This window comes from Mugil cephalus, chromosome 16, assembly GCF_022458985.1.
Source record: "Mugil cephalus isolate CIBA_MC_2020 chromosome 16, CIBA_Mcephalus_1.1, whole genome shotgun sequence".
Classification (NCBI taxonomy): domain Eukaryota; kingdom Metazoa; phylum Chordata; class Actinopteri; order Mugiliformes; family Mugilidae; genus Mugil; species Mugil cephalus.
In genome coordinates this window covers 8,573,078-8,597,815 of record NC_061785.1, presented here as the reverse complement: position 1 = coordinate 8,597,815, position 24,738 = coordinate 8,573,078, and the positions used below count along the sequence as shown (strand labels likewise).

Here is a 24,738-nt window from a genome sequence, read left to right as displayed (position 1 = left end):
CCCTTCATCTCCTCTGTTTTCATCCTTTCTTCCCTTATTCGTTTCTTCCTTTCCTTTCGTTATGTGTCTCCCATTTCATTTCCATCCTATTCTTCTTGCCTCCCATCTTTACCTCCCCTCTTCCCTTACTCCTTTCCTTTCCTTTCCTCTCCTCTCCTCCTCTCCTCCCATTACCCTGACCTCAACTGGAAAAAAAATACTTGCATGATTCCCAGCATGCGTAAGTAAATAAGGATGCTTATGTAATAGCCTAAATATTAAGCAAATATTCTCTCCCCTCTTTATGTTTCACACTAATAGGATTGGCTGTGCACATGAGTCACGGTTATAATGGGTCTCATCGAGGCTGTAGCTGGCACGTGCGTGTGTGTATTTGTGTGATTACGTTGTGAGGCACACTTAAATGTTACAGAGTCTGAGCAGGAAAATGACCTTGAAGCTTACAAAAAAAATAAAAAAATAAAAAATAGTGATATGCTGGCACATGCAGCTGCACGTGCTCCTACTGTACGCACTCGCATACATGAAACACACACATGTATAACTTGTGAAAACGAGGGGTGAGAAAGAGAGGCACAGAGGGGAGGATGAACTCTGGGCTCTCCCTATTGTCAACCAGGGCTATTTGAAGTTACACATAACCCAGTTAGAGGGAAACCACAGCGTGTGTGCGTATGAGAGGCACATGCATGTGAAGTTTTTCGGGGAAACTGAAAGGAAAGAGACAGAGATGAATGGGCAGAGGAGGTGGAGAGAGTGAATGAGAATGGAAAATAGAGGTCAGTGGAGGAAAGTGAGAGGCAGGAAAGAAGTGAATGGGAAGGAGCGAATGGAAGTGCAGCCGAAGGAGAAAGAAAGGGAGCGCACGCTTCGTGGAAGATCGAGACTTCTTCCTCTTCCAGGGATTTATATAAATATACCTCTTGCCTTTATGTCTGGTTGAGAGGGAGGGAGGCGGCGTGAGAGACGGACTATTGTCCTCGGGGACAGCATCAGCTCTTTGTTCAGTCTGCTTGACACTGGTGTCACTGTCACCAAGCCACACTAACCCGCAACATGCAGGGACGGAGGGGGGGAGAGAGGGGCAGAGAATCCAAATTCCATAATGGTGTCATCAATAGCGTTTTATTCTCAACACCGATGTCTGCTTTTGAGTCGTGGAGCACATTCCTTACGGCTGAAGTAGGATCATAAAACGAGAAACAAATGGGCAAACCGGACTTAATGAGAAGTGGGCGAGATGCTGATTCTCTGAATTACTGAGCAACTTTGAACACATAGAGTCTGAAGGTGAAACATAAAATGGGAACTTTGATGTGCGTAGATGTGCTTTTCTTGTGCGGTTTGAGCTGTTAGTGATAATAAAAGTTTGCAGAGAATGAGTTTAAAAGTTCATTCTCCAATCGTCTAAGTTTTCCCCCATGGACTTGCATACCTTCTGCTTTTACTAGTCATTTAAACCTCCTGAGACCTGAGCTTTAGTTTGGTAGTTTTTAATTTCACCAAGGTATTTAGGTTGAGTAGGACTATAAAAACTAAGCATTGTCTTTGATTCAAAAAATATGTCCTTTTATGTGGACATGGGGATTATTTCACTGTATAATAAAGTGAGCAGTATGTGACAAAATGTAAAACCAACATGGCTGTGCAAAGAATTGCAAATAATGAATTCCCAATGTCCTCAAACGAGTATTTGAGTATGCGCGTCATATTAAACTAGAAAAGTTGATAAACATAAATAAACAAGTTTCATCTGTCAAATTTGATGAGGTTTTGTACATTTTTGCTCTTTTGTTAAGTGATCAGCTGCAGAACGTATCCACTGAAATGACTATCATGTTTTTAAACCAGCTAGTATCCAGTTATGAGGATAAAAGTTTTAATGAAGTTGGAAAGCTGCCACAATAAAGCTTAACGTCCCCATATGAGGACGCAGGGTCTCAAGAGCTTAAAGACTTCTCTAGTTGCTGGCTTAAAATTTGACCAGTCCCTTTGGAGGAAGATTCTGTTGTTCGGTCCAGGTCCAGAAAAGGCAGCTGGACCTTGGTGCTGAGATTGTTACAAGCATTTAGATAAAAATAGTCTGCAAATAGTAAAATACCCTTTCTTGTTTTGCAAAGTGAGGTCCATTACCGACTCGTTTCACTATTTTGTTGAGGAAAAAGTAAACTGGCCTGCGCTCAACCCCATCTAACACCTTTAAGATGCCTCTGAGCCAGGTCTTTTCACCCTTTCCAGGTAATTCATCTGTGAGAGATTGCCTGAGCTTAGCCAGCCAGTGCACGAGAGCAGAAAAGTGACAAAAGTAAGCTAACAATGCAGTCAAGGTACACACAGACGGTTTATAGCCCTTCTAAGCTTCCTAGCTTGCCCTAGCTCTTCTGGTTTCCCCCTTTTTAAATGACAAATACAGACTATGTCTGCCTGCTGGTACGAAAAGTTACTGTTTCAAGTGCACCAGGGATCTAACAGGCGTCATGTTATGGGATCCTTCCTGGTCTGTCATTGAATAATTTCCTGTAAACCTTCTTCATGGCACTTCATGAGCTCAGGATGTTGTGAGACAATCCACCAATTGGTTTAGCGGGGAAATCGCCATCACTGTATATGGTAACGTTATGATAGCATCACTATATACTGTAATAGTTGTGACAGGAACCATAGAAACAGCTGTGTGTCCACAGTGCTCCCAGCTGTGTCCTCGCTGGCTTCTATTGATCGACAAGTAATCATCTTGTGTCGAAACTGAGAGCCTCATCCATTCAGATACAAACTCACAAACACCATTTTGATCTGTTTGAAGTTTGACTCTAAACCTAATCTCTATATGAATATGGAGAGTCTGTAGCTAAGAGATACTGGTAGTGGCAGCTTTCTGGTTTCTGTTGTAAGTGTAGTCTGGATCAGGCATGGCATGTGGTTGGATGTAGTAAAACAACAGTCTGTGTCATATCCTGTCAACATGTACGCAAGAACATTGGATTTGTCATGCAAATAGCTTAAACCAGACAACTATAGTGGTTTTAAAGCTGCACCAATCTGCTGGTTGGTTATTTGCTGGTGTTGGGTCATTGTCATCTTGTTTTAGTGTTTTAGTTGTTGTTTTAGTGTCCTGCCTTGTCGCATGTAGTCGGACCCCCGTTGGCGCCTTTTTTTGTAACGTCGGTGGGGTGTGTTTTTCTCTCATTGGCCGATTACCTCAGCAAACCAGGAGAGAAATGAGAGTTAACAAAGCATTAATATTCAAAGAGCACACAGAAGACTCGTCTCATTTTACATCTTCATCTCGTCTGAACATTCAAATGTGTGCTACCAGTCAAAAGTTTGGACACAGCACGTTTACATGCGCGTGAAAAAAACAAATTATTGCCTTAATCTGACTTTGACTGGACAACTTAAGTGTATTTAAACACATTAGTCCGACTAATATAAGAGTTCTCCTTATCCGATTAAGACTGTATACACCTTAACTGGACTTTAACTGGACAACGTGTGTCTGCATGCGCCACAGTCGCCACGCTGGCGTATGACCCACGGAACAAAAACATTAAAAAAAGCCAGTTGCAGAAGAAGAAGGTAAACAGAGCCGGTAGAAGACTCACCTGAGGGATAGCGACATCTTATCTGCACCAGAAGTAGTGTGCACATTACGTATGCGATTAAAAAACTTGTACTCTTATCCATCTTGTTGTTTGAAATGCCGGTCTGCCACATTAGACTCCAGTTGTTTATTATATGACGTAATAGGTCAACTGGAAAGGGGGCTGTATTAACCTGCTAAAAATACACATATCGCTACCTAGTGTGGAGGAGGACATGTTCCTGTCAGTTATTAAATTTTCTCTGTTGCATGAAAACTTGGAAAGGACGGCAATCAGGAAGTCAAATTTGGAGCGTGGCTCGATTAAGGTGTGCATGTAAACACACTGACTTTCCCATTGGATTGAATGAGAATGTGTGTCCAAACATTTGACTGATAGTGTACAAATATCTTCACAATAACTAGAACTAGAAATAATAAAGTGTAGACCAACCGAGTTCTGTATGATTGTTTGTAGCTATTCCTAGCTCCCAAAACTCCAATGCTAATAGTAACTCTATGCGCCTCTTACACAAGCCAACTGTTGACTGTCTCTGACCACTTTTATTGCCGGTGTTTCTTTAAACCGAACTGTCCAGTGATACACTTCTCTATAGTCTTTCTGCTCCAGGTCCAATCTTGTTTCTCAGTTTGCTGGTCGGGCTGTCGCACAGTACGGAAAGAATTGGCCTGGATATTCGTCATGTATTGTGTGAATATATGCTGGCTAGATCGTATCGTGTTGTCCCCAGATGACAACCAGTGAGTTGCCAGATTGCATTAACCTTAGTCCAGCCACCTCGTCAGTGCTCCCAGATATATTTGATGGTGTCCAGCCCAAAACAAAACATCTCAATTAGCATTTTAAGATTGCCCATATCATAAAAAGCAATGCAGTTAAAGCATAGCTTTTATTCAGAAACAAACAGATGCATCCAGCCACCACAACTACTCACCACCTCAAGATACTATGAAGCCATGTGGTACACTCTTCTACAGTTTGTTTGTGACAACGTACAATCTTCCTTATACTCACATAACCACACAAGCACACAAGATCAGCAGAAAAAGCACCAACGTTTTCACAAACCAGTCCAAGTTCTATTCACCTACCCAACTAAAATTCAAAACTACCCGATTTCCATCATTTGACATAAAATATTCATTGCAATCCAATCCAACACACCTGGCTAATATGCCAGCTCTGTAATTGCCTCACTTTTTAAAGAATAAGGTTTCTTATTGTCAACAAATCCAACAACAGCATCAAAACTATCACTGTTTCACAGTGTGGACTTGTCTTCTCTATCTCTGCCCCCGTCTCATCGGCTCATGTATAGTTTCACTGTTAAACACAGTCTCAGTAATTGCGTAAAGTAGCTGGGCACAGTAAATTTGAGCAATCTTCAAAAAAACTGCAGTAAAGTAGTGAACTTGTTGGGAACCATTTTTTAATTTGTTGTTCCAGCGCTACAGCAGCATGATAAACCACAGTGTCCACGTTTATCACAATGTGTTTTAAGAGTTTGTGGGCAATCTTCATATGAAGTATCTTCCAAACTGTGAAATATTATCAGCCTTGTGCTTTAATCGCTGAGTTCTGTGATTGTTTTGAGGCTGTAATTTGTCGTGTTATTGGACTAAATCGTGCTTGGGAGGTTTCTAATGTATAAGCAAGATGGACAAATCACACGAACATTGTTTCTGTTTTTTTGTTTTTGTTGCTCAGTGGGTTAAAATTGAAACTGCCACCATTATAAATTATACGCTGATCAACCACAACATTATGACCACTGACTGGAGAAGTAAATGATGCTTTGTGTTCTGCTGGGAAACTTTTGGCTTGGTTTTGGCTTGAAGCCGCCCTGTACTTTTTAAATTTCCTCTACATAACATTATGACCGCTGACAGGTGAAATAAATAATATCTTGTGAGAATTCTGGACCTGACATTCATGTGGCTGTTACTTGGACATGTACCACCCACCTAGACCAGACACCCTCAACCCCATAGTAACGACACTACTTGATGGCAGCATCCATCCCCACCAGGATGCAGCCTGACACAGACACAAAAACTAAAATTCACTAGATCCCAAACTGATCATCATGTGTGGGATGATCCACAGAGGCCCCCTCCCCTCAACCCATAGGACCCAAAGGACACACACTAACAACATCCTGCTACCAAACACCAAGGACCCATTCTCCGATGAGTCACAACTGTTTTGGAGGCACAAGAGAAACCTACACAATATTAGGAAGGTGGTCATAATGTTTTGCCTGATCGGCGTACATGATTCATTTAGTTTTAGTTTAACCTGACCTGTTTAATACAGTAAGAAACCTTTAAATCATGATTATAGTAAGACATTACACTCAATGAATTTTGAATGAATGAATACGACAATGAACTTCCCAAAAAGACAAATGAACTAAAACAAAAATAACGTCCTCATTTTTTATTTTTTTTAATACATGGAGGATGGCAAATGCTGTTCCATTCACCTTAACTGAAAAGGTGCTCACTGTGTGAGTGATTTCCACTAGGCTGCCACACACACACACACACAGTGTCTGGATGTACAACCAGTGTCCTCACCTCCACATCACACGTGGAAAATGTCTGCTGAGTGCAGTCGCTGTCTGGGCTGCATCCACAGGTCCTGGTCTCCTTATGCTTGCCAGTGCAGGGTCAGGGAATTTGATTGACTTGTGCCTTGACTCGCTCTGGCTTCCAGGAAGTCTCCACCATCAATACACATCATCATCACTCGCCAACCCCCCCACCCCCACCCCCCACCCAACCGTGCAAGTGCGAGTTTGTGTGCGTTTGCGTGTGCTTTCTCAACCAGCGCAGCACACTGTGTCTCTCTGTTAAATCACATGGTTCGGCTTTTCCCCCGCGTGCCTGCTGCTTGGCCTATTTCCATGGTAACTAGCCGAAGATGTGGGCACACGCACGGCCAGAACGCACGCACACACGCACACAGTGCACACAGTGCACACACAAAAACAGCAGAAAACAGCGCTTGTGCGAGGGCTCGCCAGGGCGATCTCGGTTGTGTGTGGCTGTAGGGTGCAGTCGGAGAGAGGATGTGTGATCACACACTCCACACAGGCTCAGCGGGAGACGCTCGCACATGCACACGCGCATGTGCACGCACACAGAAACGCGCACACGCACTGTATGCTGAGACAGAAGCTCAGGATGCTGTGCTGTAGAGGAAAAATGGCACACAGGGGCATGCCAGCCAAATCCCTTTATAAAATCCTCTGGCAATTTGGATTTGTTTGTTTATGGAGGACACGATGTATATTCAGATAGATAGACAGATAGTAGATAGATAGATAGATAGATATTCAGATAGATAGATAGATAGATAGATAGATAGATAGATAGATATTCAGATAGACAGATAGATAGATAGATAGATAGATAGATAGATAGATAGATAGATAGATATTCAGATAGATAGATAGATAGAACTGACATTGCAATGTTGCTGCCTAACAGTTGCATAATGTTTCCTTCCACATTCGTTCGCATGCATTTCCCCTGCCGTCCCTGTCACGATGTCACCCCCTACCTCCGTCCCACCCCCTCATCGCCCCCCCCCCACCTCGCCGCCCGTCCCGTCCCGTGTGGCCGTCGCCATAGCAACTGCCCACGCTGCTCACCTGCCCGCCGCAGCATCCCTGCGCCCTCTGGCCCCTCGCCAGCGGGGGTGCTGTGGCCGTACCGCAACCCGGCAATCAGGCGAGGGGAGCTTTGCCAAAAAGTGGGGAAGCTATAGGGGAAGGAAGGATGGGAGGGAGGGAGGGAGGGAGGGAGGGAGTTGCGGAGAGGGGGTGGAGGGGGAGGAGGTGGGGGGCACTGCGGATCTGTTCGCTACTGCCCTGTGGTGTTATGCAACTTCATGTACTCACACCCACGCACACATATTGTAGGGTGACACACAGACTGTCCTTTTTTTTCAAAAAAAATTATAAAAATTTTTTTATCATCTCATACTCTCACACACAAGTTCAGTAGAAATGCACAGTGATGCTTGAATCAGCATAAGCTCCAGATGATGTCCCCTAAGTACCGATTACGAAATGACATAACAGATTTCATGTCATATCACTGATGAAGTGTTACCCTGCGTGACATCGTGTGCTTTTGTTTTCACATGAATCATGGTGCAAAAAGCAAACCGAAACACTTAAAGCTGCAGTATTTGATTTCAGAACACTGGGAGGCAGCAAAACCTCTAAACAACCTGGAGGCCCCCACCTCATAACACATATCTGCTTACATTCACGTCATGGCCAATGTGTTCGTTATCTGTGTTAACATCTAACGGACATGCAGTTGTGTTTCTCTACCTGACTAATAATAATACAAACCACTCTGCTTTTAGCTCTGTTTTTGGTCTCCACCAAAAAAAAAACAACAAAAAAAACAACAACAATGAGGCAGATTAGAGGCGTAACGTTGCAATTTTGGCCATTTCACACTCCATAAAAAAAAGTATTGATTGAAACTGTTTCAGTGATAGTCTGCAAGAAATATTTATTCGAGTTATTAATTATCTTACACACAATTGAAAGTTAAACTTTTGAGAAACTTTAAAAGTTTATCTGACTTTTGCCTACATATAGCTTGCTAATGCTATGGCTAATGCTACAGCTAATGCTATGGCTAATGCTGTGTTTATCCTATGAGTGATATAATTGTTCTATTGATGCAGTCATGTCATCGTCAGTTATAAATAAACTGATCCGAAAGGCGTTTTAAAAGGTGACTGGACTTGAAAAGTTTTGAGAAAGTTGCCTTTTTTTAAGCGCCTTTTAGATTATCATGACCTGGATGACTGAGAACTTTCACAGATATATTTAAACTGCAAATGATTTATTGACTTATGCCTGTCTGCGCCATTTCAGCGTTAATAAGTTGCTCACTTTTCATTTATAGCGGGGCAGGGCCGTCAAAGCAGACGTCAGTTTGGAGCTTCAGAAGTGAATATATAGTGACACTATGGAGCTGGACTCACCTTCTACCAGCTGATGTTAGGCTGAAAAGTGGCTGATGTCAGTCATTTCATGAGTGGATAAGCTTTGCAGCAGTGTTTTATCTGCATTGCTAACAGTATTTATAGCATTGAACAGCTCATCTTTAATTCTCTCATGTGTAATATCTAATATATGTATAACTACTATTGTATTTAATTATTTATTTATTTAAGGTTTACTTTTTTATCTCTTGTGCGCACTGCCTTTTAGACTGTACTTTACTAAACTATGTTGGATTCATGTTAAAGAATTTAAAGAAATTAAAAAAAATGCCTAATCAACCAAATCAACCCCCCCTGCAGTACCTCCCCCTGTTGAAGACCTATGCTGCACACTATACCAATCAAGCATAACATTATGACCACTAAATAAATGGCTCCTTGATGGCAGCATCCACCAACGGTTGATGAACAACTCAAATTAACACGAAGAACATCACAAGGTGTCGACCTGGCCTCCAAATTCACTATATCCCAAACAGATAAAATACAGAGGCCCCTCCCTTCAAACCCATAGGACCCAAAGGCCCCCCCACAAACATCATTGTGTTACCAGACAGCACAGGACACCCTCAGAAGACCCATGTCTATTCTCTGAACTATGTTAGGTCATAATGTTAGATTGGTGTATAGTGTTACCAATCCAATATATTCATATAGTGAGTTATCAGTGTAACTCTCCATGCACGGTTAGCTGCTGTAAATTCCCTTTCTTGGATTAGCTTGTTGCTAGCTGTTCTCGTTCTTCTTGCTTACAGGTTGGTCTTTGTCTCTCGCAGGCAAAGTGAAAGAAGAGAAGGAAGCATCGAAGGAGTCCCCACATGGGAGCAGCGGCGCCGTCTGATCCACTTTTATCTGATAGAATTTGCCAAAGGACACTTTGGACGCACGCTCATGTCTTCAAACGCAAACTACTAAATCCAAGGAGCTAAAAACAGAAATACAAAAAAAAAAGCCCACCGGTGGCTCTTGCGAGTGGACAGATTTCGAAGTAAAATCACGGCTGGAGAGGGGCAGCGTTGTATGGGTGCCAAACCCCCATCCAAGACACACCACATCTTCTCAGCCTTCAGCCGCCGCCTCCCTCCTCACCCTCCGTCCATCTCCCCCTCGCCCGGCCTTCTCTCATTCTCCCTCTTTGTCTCTCATGGGAGTGACATAGAGGCCGTCGCCTGGTCTGCTGCCCCGCCCCTTCTCCGCCTCGCCGTGGACACGGGGGCGTCCAGGTAGTGATGTCGTGGAAGAGGAACTACTTTGCGTCGGGTGGCGGAGCGGCAGGCGGGGTGCAGGGGCTGGTGACCCCGAGAACCATGACCTCCATCGCACCCAGCAAAGGCCTGAGCAACGAGCCGGGACAGAACAGCTGCTTCCTCAACAGCGCCCTGCAGGTCAGTCACCTTGTCATTACATGGAGATTTTGATCTTAAGCGAAAAAAAAAAAAAAAAAGGAGAAGGAAAGCATCGCACCCGGGTGCAGATTTTTATGAGCGGTGCTGTTTACTTATTAAAAATGTAGAAGGTGCAGCATTCGGAGACGGTTTAATGAGCGCTGAGGTTTCCTTGTAAAGACCGGGCTTAGGTGGAAAAGCGCCTCAAAAGAAACAGTGCTGCAGTGGAGACCTGGCAGGAACAGACTCTGGTAAAGAGGCTCCAATTTTAACACCGTCGCCCTGATGTGCATGTAAACACCCTCGTGAAAAAATGAATAAAAGCAACCGTGTCACTGTACAAATATTCCCATGAAGGAAAACCTCCTCACAATAAATGGATGAGATACAGAAAGAAGACTGCAGCGCCTTATTAGGACAGAAATGCATTTTCTACTTACTAATAATAGCAAATACTGTCTAATTTGAAAGATTGAAGTGCATGCCTATTTTTCTACAAAATGCACATTCATGCACCAACAAATCCCCCCCACCCCCCCACACCACCACCACCACCACCACCCCCCACACTGCAGTAAATTACTATTAAAGCGTGACAGGGATGAGATTAGCGCCATATTAACGGGTGTTTGCGTGTTTCGATGGGTTTTGGCAACACTCCCCGTTTGGCCTCGGCGTGGACATCCAGTGTGTGTGTGTGTGTGTGTGTGTGTGTGTGTGTGTATGTGTCGGAGATGCTTACACTGCGCTGTTACTGCTGCATCTCCTCACTCTCTCTCTCCACACACACACACACACAAAGACTTTTCTCCTCCCTCCTCCCAAGACTTCCAGCTGGCACAAACATACCTACACACACACACACACATAAATGCCTCTTGACTACCGGCTCGAAGGAGAGGGAGAGAAAAAAGGGGAACGAGGGAGAAGAGAGGCTGGAGTAAGAGGGAGCGAGGGGGGACGAGAGGTGGGGGGCGGCGATGGGGCAAAAGCTCAGGGAGAGTCGAAGAGAGCAGAGGAAGAGGAAAAGTTGCTGCTGAAGGAAGGAGGAGGAGAAGAAGAGAAGGAAGAGGGATGAGGAGTATACAGTATGAGAAAGCCGAGGAGAAGACTGGAGGGGATCCTGCTGGGAGGAAGAGAGGAAATAAAGAGTCCAGCAAGGTAAGAATCGAGGGAAAGACGAGGGGAGGAAGATGAAAAGACAAAGTGAAGGGCATGGCGTCTTTTTTTTTTTTTTTTTTGAAATGCACGAAAAGTCTCAACAAAGGCGTTCACGGCGAGGGAAGTGGGCCACTTCAAGGACACACATGTACACACACACACACACACAGATGCGCCCAGAGGAGAGAGGATGTTGAGCGGGACACAGATGAGTTAGATGTGCTAAGAAGAGCTACCTGGCCTTTCTTAGATCGTGGCAGGTGTGAGCAGCGATGACGTGTCAAAGTTCAGACTCTGGTTTTCAGTGGAGCTGCAGCTCAGCATCATTTTATATTCATTCATTCATTCATTTTGCCAGTAGGACGGAAGCTGCACATGCAAGAAAAGCAGCAACGTTATGCTTTAAATTAGGTTTTTCTTTCTTTTTTTTTTTTTTATAAAAAGTGACTTCTGGATCGTTTTAATCGTAAATATGCTTCCATTCAGCACCGGCTAGTGGTTAGCACAAATGTTCTGCTCTGTTTGCTGTATAATGTTCTACTATTAGTGCACTGATAGTAAGTGAAATACTCTCCCCTGCCCCTAAGGGCCCCTTGGGCAAGGAAGGTAACCCTGCGCTACTGCTGCAGTGGAGCTGCTGTGTGGAAACAGCAGCAGCGGCACCATTGTTAGGTCTGTGTGGATTTGTGTGGTAGATAAAAACGAAGGTGCTGCTCACGCTCAGCAACTTCATCGAGTTAAAAATAAAATAGCTAAAGGTTGCACGGAGTGTGTTTGCTTTGGTAAAGCAGAAAGACGTGGGTTCACTCATCAGGAAGCAGGTCCTAAGTTTTCATGCTTCAAAAACTCATAAAAAGTATCTATTCACATGTTTTTTTTTTTTTTAAATCATATGTGCACTGCATCTGAATTACTGAATCTGTGCTGGATTGACTATGTCAGAGATTAAAAGTGTGATTTAAAGTAATTTATACAAAGCTGCAGTCTCCCGTGGTTATGAAAAAAAAATCGAATAAAATAAAGGTTTCCGTTATCTGACAAGACCAAGCTGTTTAGCCGTAATCTCCTGGTTTGGGCCGAGTCTCGTAACAGATCTCGATTCCCACAGTGGCCGATGTTTTTGGGTCAGCGGAGTGATCATAATATTCACCCAACGGTGTTTGCGTGTTTCCAGCTAGCTGTAGGGCGGCACCGCAGCTGAATCAACATGGTTTTCTGGCAAAGTACCTTATTTATTTACGGCGCTGATGGCCGGTATTAATGCGACTGTTAGAGACACTTAAATCGGAGTTAACGTTCCCAAACCGCGGAGCGTTTAAGTCCTGGCTTTGGGCTCATCCAGTGATTGTCCTTACGTCCCATGAATGTGCTGCAAACGGGGGGTAATCGCTTCTTTGGCATCGTGCATTTTTTTTTTTTTTGACATTGCTCAATATGTTCCATCAAAGGGACTATGTGGACATAAAATGGTAAAAAAACAAGAATTTTTAAGCTGCTCTTGCATTTATCTGATCCAAATCTTTACTGAAGCTTAGAAACTGAACAAAATGTACACGTGTAACGTATCTAATAGCTGATGTTTGGTCGGTTTAAAGTAGAATGGGTTCGTGTGTGAAGAGTTTAATGGAAGAATTGGACTTGATTATAGGAGCAGGCCATACCAGCAAATATCTCAGCCCATTTTTATAATGATATTATCTTCCTTAAGTTCGATTTCCAGGATCCATTTAAGTGTCATCGCCGGCATTTCCCCCCTTGAACCATTAAAATACCTGCTGTGAAATCCCATCAAATGACACACCACAGAAGTCAAAAGTGCAGAGAACTGACGGTTGCAATGACAACAGTATCAGTGATAAACAAAATGCAGAGGAAAAGAGATGACATTACCACATGTGGTAATAGGAGACAAGAACAGGAGGAAGTCGGGGACATGGAGGGCAGAAATCAGCCAACACAGCCACTAAGAGCAGAGTGAATTTATCACATTGTAAAAGCCTCCTTATTGTACATAGTTAATAATAACGGGGGGCTTGTTTGAATGTGATTTATTGTATAATATTAGTGCTGAAAAGATCATTTATGAGATTTTTTTAGTTGTGTTTGTGAATATTTTTGACATTTAACGTTACTGTAATGTTGTGGCTTTTTACAATAACAGGCACCAGTTTATTATAAGGCGACAATATGAGCAATTCATAAGGCAGAACAAATGTCTCCGTTCATGGTTAATAGTTTATTTGTGTAGGTTTATAGACCTGCAGAGCTAGAGTCATTAACAAATTATTACATTTAAACCATTAACAAAAAAGGCAGCTGAGAATAAGTCAAATGAACACAACGAATCTGCACACGGACACACAAACTAGTGTATTATTAGGCAGGCATTTGTCCACCTCTGTGTTTTTTGTAAGTAGCGTGTTTCCACTTTATTTACATTATTTACGTCTTGCTGTTTCTCCAACTCTGCAATTTTTGAATTGATTGTTTTGGATCAATGAAGACTCGTGAAGGTTAACTGAGGAAGTTTGGAGATAGAGACATTTGTGTGACTCGTGGTTGTCGAACATTTCGGCCTAAGCTTCAGTCTCCATTGTTGAAAGTGAAGCAGGAAGTAGGAACAAAAAATGACCCAACTGGCTAAAAAGACACAGCTTCGACTAGTGTTTGTGTGTTTGTTGTTACAGATAGGGCCAGGCAGATGAGCACAGGTGTAGGTTACGTATGTCTAGTCCCACAGTACTTTAAAAACTCCTTTACAGTCATTGTGCGTGTGCAGTTCTTTTTAATCTTGCTCCCTCTTAGGCAACACAATTAAGTTTAGACTTCTGCGTTAAGTTGAGGACCCCGAGCATCTTCACACAGTCTGAGTGGAAGGATCTTTTTAACCCCTTCAAGTACTCATTTTTTTTAAATGTCTGACACAGCTCCCCCACTCTGCTGACGTATTAGTATGTATCAGTACAGCTATATTTTATTTATTTATTTAAATTTTTATTTATTCTACTGTTTTTACATTTGCACTACTTTAGCCAGGACATACCATTTAAACTTTCGTTATTTGGATGATGCACCCCAAATATTTCTGACTGAAAGCAGACGGAGCTAGCTGCCCTTGCGGAAAATACTGTAATAGCATAATAGCATAATGTCAGCGCTCTAATCCCGCTATCAGCTCAGTGAATCTGGTGCTGGGAACGAGCAAAGTCGTGCCATTTCCTTGTGGCGCACATTTGCAATATTTCTCTCAAGTTCAACTTATCTTATCTTCCAGCTTCTGGTCACAGTAGTTTATTTTGCCTGTTATTGCTGCAAGTCAATGACGTTCATTAAAATCTTATGGTTTCTGGTCACCAAGTTGCTGCTAGTGTTTTCCTGTGTGTACACTGTTTTAGCATAAGGTTGAACTTCTTTTTAGTTAAAATTAAATCAGCTCTAACTGTATGTAGCATGCTTTGGGAGCTGGTGCTTTGACTGGTCATTCATGGTATAGACCCCTTCACAGTTTGTAAACAGTGTTACGTAGTTTGAGGGGCGGGGCTTAGCTGGAGGCAAAACATCTCAAACACTGTAGTCTGTAAACGGCGGTTAGCATATTTCAACGGACTGAATGGATGAGGAAAATGCATATTTTATAGAATATACTACTACGCCCTCTGCCCAAGCCTGTGAATGTTATTTTAAAAAGCTGACTTTGACTGATGGGACTACATTCACCGACCCCTACACTCTCTCTCACTGGATGGACGATTTGACCAAAGGAGGACACAGAGGGGACGAAGTCTGATCTGTCTTTATTAAGTGAAGCCTCTCCTATAAAGATACCACAAGAAGTAACAAAGCTTATGTAGAAAAAGCAGCTTCTGCTTGGGCACCCCTGAAACATACAACTAATGTTACCAGCCTTACGTTAGCATTAGCATTAACCTGTAACAAGAATTTCCCAAATAATAATTAACTTAATGTAATTTCAGTCACAATTTAGTTTAATCCACCAAAGTTGTCTATGACCAGCAATGGCTGGTATGTGATAAAACTTCAAGTTAGTGTTTTTGCTTTACCAAAAAATACAGCAAGATAACATTTTCGTAGTTGAAAGTGACATCGTTTGATTCAAGCTTCCCTCTGTTTCGCCTCCAGCTGATGTTGTGACGTCACAATGACGTGGGCCATGAAGGGGTCCAAAGGCGGTTAATGACTAAACCGTATTGTTCCATAACCCGTAGCGTAATAACTCACATAATGAGGCAAACACACTTTTTTTAAAACTTTGTCAGCGAGAAAATCTGTCTCATTTTAAAGTGACAGCAAGCAAAGCATGAGCTCATGAGGTTTTCGACTGATTTCTTTTACTGTACAGACGCTCCTGCAGTCTGTCTGCTGTTTTCAAGCTGGGTAGACAACGAGGAAATAAAAAGAAAAAGGTAAAAACTGAGGAAGATGAGGAGGGGGAGCAGAAAAACAAATGGTGGAGGAAGACATAGAGAAAGAAATAGAAGTCTGTGCAAAGATGAGGAGGAAGAGGAGGAGAAAAAAAAGGGGGATGTATAGATGGTGATGAAGAGAGATGGGCAGAGGGAGAGTGTGCCCTCCTTGTGGCTGCTGCAGTGCTGTGCAGGGAGCCGATTCATCACGACCAAATAAACTACGGAGAGAGGAGGGGAAAGATAGAACGCACACACTGGCGTCAGCATGCAGTCTGTCATCCTCTGCCCTCTCTTTTCTTCCACTTATCACTCTCCCCTTAACGCACTCCGCTGCCGGCGTCACACATGCCGCTTTTGTTTACATGCATGCAGATGTTGACGTATGCGCACACGGAAATGCGAAATCCTCAGGGACAGTGATCGGTCAATATTAACTTCCCGCATGCTGAATTAATGCACTAAGAGCTTTCTACTCTAATTATGCACGAGAGAGGGGAAGAGAGATAAAGAAAGAAAGAAAGGAGAAGTGCTCTACTTGTATTCATGTGTCTCTTTGAGACGGTAGTTTTCTGCCTCAGTATCTCTGCGTCTGACTCGCTTTTATTGCCCAAAATATACAAAGTAGAGAGCACACTCAGTGGGAGCTGCTGGGAAAAACAATTAGCTGAAAATGGCTGGGAGCCACGCCGAGCTGCAGACTTGGGTGTTAATTCCCTGCAACCATTTCACATCACAGGAAGTCATTTGAGATTTTTTTTTTTTTTTTAAAGCGACGAGAAACTTGACTTGAGAGCTATTTTTACTCCCCCGAACCTTTTGTAATCCTCGCCAGCATCAAACCAAGCCATTAATTGCCACAGTTTACTCCGACGCCTCGACTGCAGCTTCTCTCATATGGAAATTAAATCAATCAAGACCAATCAAGAAAAGCTCGACACAAGAGCAGATGAATGTGGCTCAGGTTGCCATGGCGATACCTGAACCACACAGCGCTAATGTAACGGAGGAGCTCCTCGCTGCAGCTGCTCGAGCTCCCGACACGAACCGAAAATATCTCAGAGCAGCATTCGTCGCTTCAAACGCAACGTGTGGCTAAATGGGCAAAGTTTGGTTTTAGCTGGCGTTTTCGATCTCTCTGGTTTGGACGGAATCCAACTTTCTCAGTTTTGTTTTAACCCGGCCGAACTTTTTTAGAAGCGCTCGCTTATGAATTCCCTTTCAAAAACCTGGCCGTCTCCCATGCTGTCAGTCGTCATTTCTGACTGCAGTGCACCTGCAGAACTAACACGTCAGGAAGCACACTGCGTTGCTGTGGCAACCGGGAAGCGTCAAGTCGCCAAACTTAGCCACACACTTAGTCTCTTCAAAACCACTGCAGCTCCTGTACACACAAGTTTTAATCAGATACATAAGCAGAAGTGGAAATCAGTCATTTCAAATATAGATTATAATTTTTTCATGCATCGCATCCTAGTTCCTCTTGAGGAATCAGAAGCCTTTCCCAGTACCAGTCCAGAAAGCTAATCCCTCCAGTGAATTCTGGGTTTTTACCTCCCAGCTGACTGTGTCTGGTGAATCTCTAAAGGGAGACGCCCTAGAGGCATCCTCCTCCGGGTATATACAAAAAAAAAAACAAACGTCTGTATTAATTTTTTTTGTCCACGCCAGCGTTACGTCAGGATCTAACGAGACACAACGTAGGTTTGGAGAAACGTACGAAAGTTAAAAAGTGTCTCTGTCACTTAAACCTTTTTGTCTTCCAGGTTTTGTGGCATCTCGACATCTTCCGCAGGAGCTTCCGACAGTTGACCACTCACAAGTGCATGGAGGACTCGTGTATCTTCTGCGCTCTAAAGGTAAAAAAACACTCTGGCTTTTATAACGTTTTATTTTCTTGAGTTTCTGTTCGTCGCGCAAAAATTTCGACCACTTCCGGCGTTTTTTTTGGTCCACTGTATTTCTTGTTCCATGACACTTGACATTGACTAGATTATTTTCTCAAATAAACACAATCATCCTAAAGCTATCATAAGTTACAGAGGTTTTTTTTTTAACACTGATCAGGCATAACATTATGACCACAGACAGGGGAAGTAAATGACATTAACCATCTTGTGACATCACAATGTTCTGCTGTGAAACTTTTGGACCTGGTGTTCATTCGTGTGGATGTTACTTAGACATGTACCACCCGCCTAGACCAGACCAGGCCAGACACCCCCCCACCTCATTGTCATCCCCAGCAGAATGCACCCTGGTACAGACACACACACACACACACACACACACACACACAAAACTGTTTTAAAAAAAAAAAAATTAGAAACTTGAAGTGTTGACTTGGCTTCCAAATTCACTAGATCCCAAACTGATTTAGTATCTGTGGGATGATCCACTGAGGCTCCTCCCCTCAACCCATAGGACCCAAAGGCCCCCACTAACCCTAACACTAACCCTAACCCTCTATTACCAGACACCTTCAGAACGCCCACGTCCGTCCTCTAATGAGTCACAACTGTTTTGGAGGCACGAAATAGACTCACATGATATTAGGAAGGTGGTCATAATGTTGTGCCTGATTGGTGCACACGATTTATTGCCACAGAAAGCTCCCCAACTGTACCGCAAAAAAAACCCTGTCCACATCTTTGTGTGAAATTCTCTACAATGATAGCAGGCTTTGAGCATCAGGTCAGGAACAAATAGTTCTATCCATGAACCACAAATAAGTATTTGGGGTGGGAAATATGTAAGATGGTTACCTAGGGAACCAGAGCCAGGAGCATCCACCAGCAGCCAACTGTAGCTACGTGTTAAGCCTTTTCCTTCCTTCCCTTTATATTTCAGAATTAGTTTCGTTCCTTTAACACGTTTTCTCTCTGCCCATCGCTCTCGTCAGTATTTCGTTTCGCAGTGCAGCGCTTACACCGTGCGTCTCTTCCTCTTCGTCCGCCGTTGTGCGAAACGGCTTCGGCACATTTCAACGCTTTCGCGACACGTCACGGGTTGAATAACTGTTGTGTCGCTGCCGCTGATCCCAAGGAGCCGAAACAGAAGACGTCCCCGAGCCCCTCATAACGAAGGAACCTTATGCAGCTCTGTTCCATCCATTTGTTGCGTCAGTAACAACAAATATGTGTCTGAGTGAAGGGAAGGGTTGTGTGTAACGTGTGCAGTAGTAGCGTGTGTGTGTGTGTGTGTATCAGTGTCGACGTGTGTGTTCTACACGCTGCTCTGTCTCCAGCGCTTCTCTGTAATTAATTGGCTGACTGAAAGCGCTGAGCCAGCAGAGCCCACGCTGGGATGCTACACACACACACATGCACCAACACACAAATCTTCCTTGCATGCCCAACACGCCAAGCCGCTACACGCGTGCACCTTGAGACGCTCACAAATCTGCCTCACCGACGCCGGGGCGCCACACATCTGTGGGTGTGCGGCGCGTGAGTCAGCTGTGGGGGCGCAGAAATCAAAGGTATTGTCGCCGCGGTTAAGCGTTCGCACTTTCCTGTCAGCTTCCATCAACCGTCCCGCCTAGCGAACAGATGCGACGCCGTTCTCGCAGTGTGTTTGTAGCTGTGATCCCCACGGCAACGCAGATAAAAGTCTTTGAATAATCGAGCGAGACACCAAATGAACTTTAATGGTGTGTTAAATTTTCAAACATCCATTTCAGAGGAGCGGAGAGATAAATGGAGATTGGGGTTTGTTCTTTTTTTTTTCTTCTTCTTTTTATTTTTTTTTATTGGGGGGGTTCATCTGCGGCAGATAAAGACGCCTGGCGCCGCCGTAGTAAACAAAAGTTCAGAGAGGCTGCCCCGTGGCTATCCCGCTAGAAATCACTGCAACACTTTATCTCCGTTAGCAGCACTCACGCACCACACTCGGATACATGAACGCACACTCGCTGCAATGAACAGGAGGCAAAGAAGAAGAAAAAGCAGAAGAAGAAGAGGAAGAAGAAGGAGAAGGAGCATAGAGGAGAAAATGGGAGGCAGAAAGATGAATGAATGTGGGAGTTGGCATCGATTGTCTTCACACTCAGACCAACACACACACACGTACTCTCACACACACACACACACACACACACACACCTTCCCCTCTCTTACTCATCCCTCCCTCTTCTCTTCCCCTTCTCCCTCCCCCTCCTCTCCTCTCCTCCCCCCCTCCCTCCCTCTCTCTGTAGGGTATATTCCCCCTCCATTCTCCTTGGCGCATTGCTGCAGTCAGCACAGCCACCATAACACACACACACACACACACACACACACACACACACACACACACACACACACACACACACACACACGCACCCTATTGCTCTGACTTTCCCTTTTTCCTCTTCTCTCTTTCTCTATTTCATTTTCTCTCTCACACACACTCCTCTCTGTCAGCACGACTGCATTACCCATCCCATTGCCAACCCTCACAGCCCTCTACTCACTCTGGCCTATTGTTTTATAACATGCCCCTCCGCCCCCCGTCCTCCCCAACCTCCCACTCCCCCTCCACTCTCCCATATGATCACAGCCATCTTGGCGAATTGCTTCTGTAATGTCACCTGCGCCCGTGTTTGTGGAAACTGGGTTTCACCTGAGATCAAGTGTCTGGACAGAGAAACAGGTCAGATGGAGCTCAAATGAGGAAAGTAATTGGGTGTGAGGATGTGAACTTTAATAAGCAGCAGCACCGAGTATTTCTGCATTTCCTTTAAAAAAAAAAAACCACATTTATACATACACTCACTTTATATATATATATATGCGCTTTTGGAGGAACCTGGAAGGTGTTTGCAGGCTCATCAAGTCCAATTTATTTGAGACATTTCCTGCACCATGCAGAATCAACTTTAACCCAACATTAATAATAAAGAAATAAAACTAAAGTAAAAGATAAATCGTTCTTTTATAACATAATCAGTACAGGTACAGTAGATGGCTGAAAATGGCGGAATGGATTCACCAAAACTGATTAAATTTCTGCACGACTTAAAGCTACAGTGCGGCGCTTTTGCAAATAAATGAATGTTACATTCAAGGCCGCGCCAAACGAGCTCACACAGTATTGATTAAGCTAATCTGCTGCAGGTAAATCTGTGCTATGCTGTGTTTTGCAGCGTGCTGAACTTTTAAATCCGTGGCAGCAAGTGTTTGCCGGAAATTGAAGAAGGGAGCGGTGATAGAGACGGAATTACAGCAGGTGTTAGGAGTCAAAAATAAATAAAAATAAAACAAATGGATCCTTGAAGACGTTTAATCCAAGTAGCTTCTTCACTTCTAAAGATGCGCTGTTGGGGTTTAAATATCTGTGGGAGCTGTCCATCAAAAACTTGCGCGACTATAGAGTCTGGTCGACCTTGAAGAAACTCCTTGAGTTTCCTCGTTTCAGCTTCTTTTGTGGAAATACTAGAACCTGGATGAATGAGAAACTTCACAGACAGCTACAAACCAAAGTTACTAATGTAACCTAGGTTCTATGAATTCATTCATTTAATCTCTGGTCGTTCGCTAGAATGAAATAGATCCTTTGAAAGCGTCCAAGAAAAGTTTCTTATGCCCCAGATAGAAATAAAAATATATTTCTGACACCTTCACCTGCTACCAAGGTGCACGGAGGAGAAAAAAAAATGTGCAGAAAAGGTCACGACTCCAGCAGCACTTGTAGTAAACGGAACAACATTATTAGACGTTTCGGCTCGGGGCCTTCATCAAACCTGGATTACACTTTTTCGCTGTTGAAATAGGAGAAGTGACTAAACTGCACACACACCGTGTATAATACTCTCACTGCCAGAAGACGAAGACAGATTTTCCGCGCTGTGGCTTTAACTCAATTTCATTCTTGTAAAACTGTTGTGATGAGTTTCCCGGTTGCTTTTAGTTTGCTGAATTGTCAGTTTTTGCTGATGGTGCCGAAAGAAATGTGACAAAAAAAAAAAAAAAAAAAAAAAAAAAAAAAGGATTCGACACTCTTGCCGCACAAGATTTACTGTCCAAATAATCCCATTTTTAGTTTGGGAACTTCTCAAAACTGCCCTTATGATGTAGGCTGTGGGAGTTGGGAATGAGCACTTGAACGAGCGGCGGTCGCATGACTCTCTGAGCTGCATCAGAGAGTTTTTACCTTCTATTTTTTAACGCTGGATCACCTTTCATACCTCTTCCAGCATTCTGCTTGGATTCAGTTGCTCTTATTGATCACAAAAAATATTACTGGATGTTCCTTTTTTTCATATTGCTGCATTGATTCTTTTTTTTATTATTATTATTTTCCCCCCGTAAAGCATACATTCATACATGGATTAGTTAATATTGGATGAGGAAATGTCCGTGGGATACATGTGTTTACATTCTGACTGAGGCTGGGTTTTACACGTTTGGATGCCAGACTAAAATGATGACACAGTGCGGATGAACTGTGACTGCGTTAGAACATTTTTTACTCAGTATAGTGTTTCTCAGCCCTCGGGACAGGGAGCACGTGCAGGTTTTCAGTCCAGACATCTAATCTGTGATTGAATTACCGCTGGGACGGAAACCATCCGAGTGCCGGCCGCTGCTCTGACGCGTCAGGCCGACTCAAGTTTATTTCTAGTTTCGGGCTGTTTTAGTGTTGGTCCAGAATAGTTGCTTCTTTTTTTATATTTTTTTCCAGCTGAGGATTCTTACCAACAAAAAATTAGGTCATTTTTATCCGTTGGCAATTTGGAGAGTGTCATCGGTGCTTTTATCTCTGCCTCTTTGGACGCTGCAGCTCTCAGTCAGAAGTTACTCTCCCTGCCTCAGCTTGAACTCAAAACACCACATTTTAAGGTTCAGACGAGGATTTAGTCATTTTCACGTATGTTTTTAATAACAAATGCTGTTTATTCTGCATCTTTAATGCATGTAAGTGCACACAATCCTGCAAGTTTCTTTGAAAATCAATCTCGTAAGCAGGAATATTGTTTGTCTGCAATATATAAAGAGTAAAACCACCTCTTTCTCTCAAACATATTTAAGAGTCAAGACACTGCAAAGATACATAATAATGTTTTAGGATTTGATGGGGTTAATAGGACAAAGATTTTGGTAAAAAACTGTCAAATTTGTTGTTTAAAAATCCCATAAAGCCGGACAGATAACCCACACAGATCGAATGCGTGCATGTGGGCTCATGATCAGTGTTGCCGGCTGGGCCTGCGTCGATGTAAACAGAGTAAATAGCCTCACTCCAAACTGATTGATACTCCATTTTAAACTCCAAACGCTGCCCTCAAAACACACTTCAGTGGCCTAGCTTTCTCTCCGCAACAGTTTGATTCGGATCTATTTTGCCGCTACAAAGCACTCTCAGAACTGTTTTTATCAGAGAAAAGTGCACTACAAATGCCATTTATTATTGATAGGGTCTGATATTGAGGCCAGCAGGGCTTCGGCCACGGCGTCCGGCCGTAGGAGTCGGTCGTGAAGCACTTTGGTTCCTGACAAGCCGGCGACTAGTTCCACCGGCTCTGGTTTTATGGGTCAGTCGACGGGGCACAGTGCCCATTTACGGACATTTTTCTTCCAGTCTGTGTAAAGTAAACGCACTCAAACAATCCGAGGGTCCTCTTCAGGAAGAGCGTGGCGTATTTTTTCTAGCAGCGGTTTAAATCATTAATAGGTTTATACATGTGCGTGTGTTTGCAGAGTATCTTCGCTCAGTTCCAGTTCAGCAGTGAGCGCGTCCTGCCGTCGGACGCGCTACGGAGCGCTCTGGCCAAGACTTTCCAAGACGAGCAGCGCTTTCAGCTGGGCATCATGGACGACGCTGCTGAGTGCTTTGTGAGTTTGCGAGACAACACACACACACACACACACACACACACAAGTGGGAAAAGAGATGCCTTAAGGCTGATGTGAGTGAGGAAGTCTCACGTCTTTACTGCAGTCAGAAATCGTCTGGGGAGGGAGGATGTGGAACAAAAGAGCCGCCCAGAAATATGTTTTCTCTCAAGCTTATGATGCTTATAAAACTTTTATTTATTTATTTATTTTGTCTCTCCCGTGTATTGTGTTGTTCCTTGTCATTTTATCTCTTTTAGCTGATGGAAGGTGCGAGCGTTATTTTAGCAGTAAAATAAAAACCCGCACAGTTGCAGCACACGGCTGCTAATTCGTTGTTTGTGATGCTGCACGTTGACAATTCGTGGAACTTCCTGCAGCTGCTGACGTCACACTCACTATCAGTCCCTCAGACAACAGAAACAATTTAATTAAGCTGCGACAGTAAGTCAATTGAATTATCCGATTAATCTGATTATCTAAAACAAATCTGAAACAAGGCCAGCTGAACTTGTTTGAGTTTTCTTTGTACTCAGTCTCAGTGTGGCTCACGCCGTAAAAACACCAACCAAACACTAGTCGGCACTGTCATTTTTTATTTATTTATTTATTTTTTGCTAATCAGTTATTTTTTTTTTCACTTTCAATTGAAAACTTCGCCAAAGACGAGTCATACAAACGTTTGTATCTTTGAACTTCCTCAGTTAACCTGTGAGTGAATGGGTAGACGTGTCCGTGACTGTAAACCGAGCACCAATAGGTATGAAAGAACTACATGAAAACAAGACTATTTACTATCACCAATAGACAATAGACAAACTTCTCAAATTAACTGAATATAAAGATTGTGCAGTTTGAGCCTGACGCAGTAAAATAGAATATCACAGTATGAAAACACACAAAAAACAAATGTAATGATTTGCAATGACTGTAGAGAGGGAACTATTCACCTTTTAGCTATTCACCGTCAGCTGCATTTTATTTCAAACCAAAACTCTTCACTTCAGTAACTTCAGCCTTTTTTTCACTTTTTTGCTTCATGCTTTCACGTGGCAACACCTCGCTGCACAAAACACAACAAGGTTTTCATCCTGCTTTATTCTCTCCATAAGAAAATCCACATCTCATATATTCTGCGTCGTAACTGCTAATTTAGCGCATGTAAACCAACTCTGCGGATCTTCTTCTATGGTGTGGCTAACCTACTCTTAAGGAGAGTGAATCAGTGACACTGTTGATTTTTTTTTTTAACATTTGCCGAAGTAAAGGCCCACCGAAAAAGGTGTGCGACCCAGCAGTTGAGAATCACTGGTCC

General features: G+C 43.3%; 1 protein-coding gene across 9 annotated transcripts in view; it reads left to right on the top strand.

The window, feature by feature from the left end:
* Positions 1 to 24,738, top strand: part of usp54b (ubiquitin specific peptidase 54b) — a 55,140-nt gene that overhangs the window by 2,707 nt on the left and 27,695 nt on the right. For 4 of the 9 annotated variants that reach the window (XR_007114428.1, XM_047608955.1, XM_047608953.1 and 1 more), the window contains exons 2-4: positions 9,395 to 10,024; positions 17,376 to 17,468; positions 23,289 to 23,423. Coding sequence is in view for 8 of the 9 variants with exons in the window: in XM_047608955.1 (XP_047464911.1) it covers positions 9,869 to 10,024; positions 17,376 to 17,468; positions 23,289 to 23,423 (384 nt within the window). In the remaining variant the exon portion in view is untranslated. Of the gene's footprint in view, positions 1 to 9,394; positions 10,025 to 10,993; positions 11,186 to 17,375; positions 17,469 to 23,288; positions 23,424 to 24,738 lie in introns of those variants that run through there. The other 5 variants (XM_047608956.1, XM_047608954.1, XM_047608952.1 and 2 more) reach the window with 3 other exon arrangements.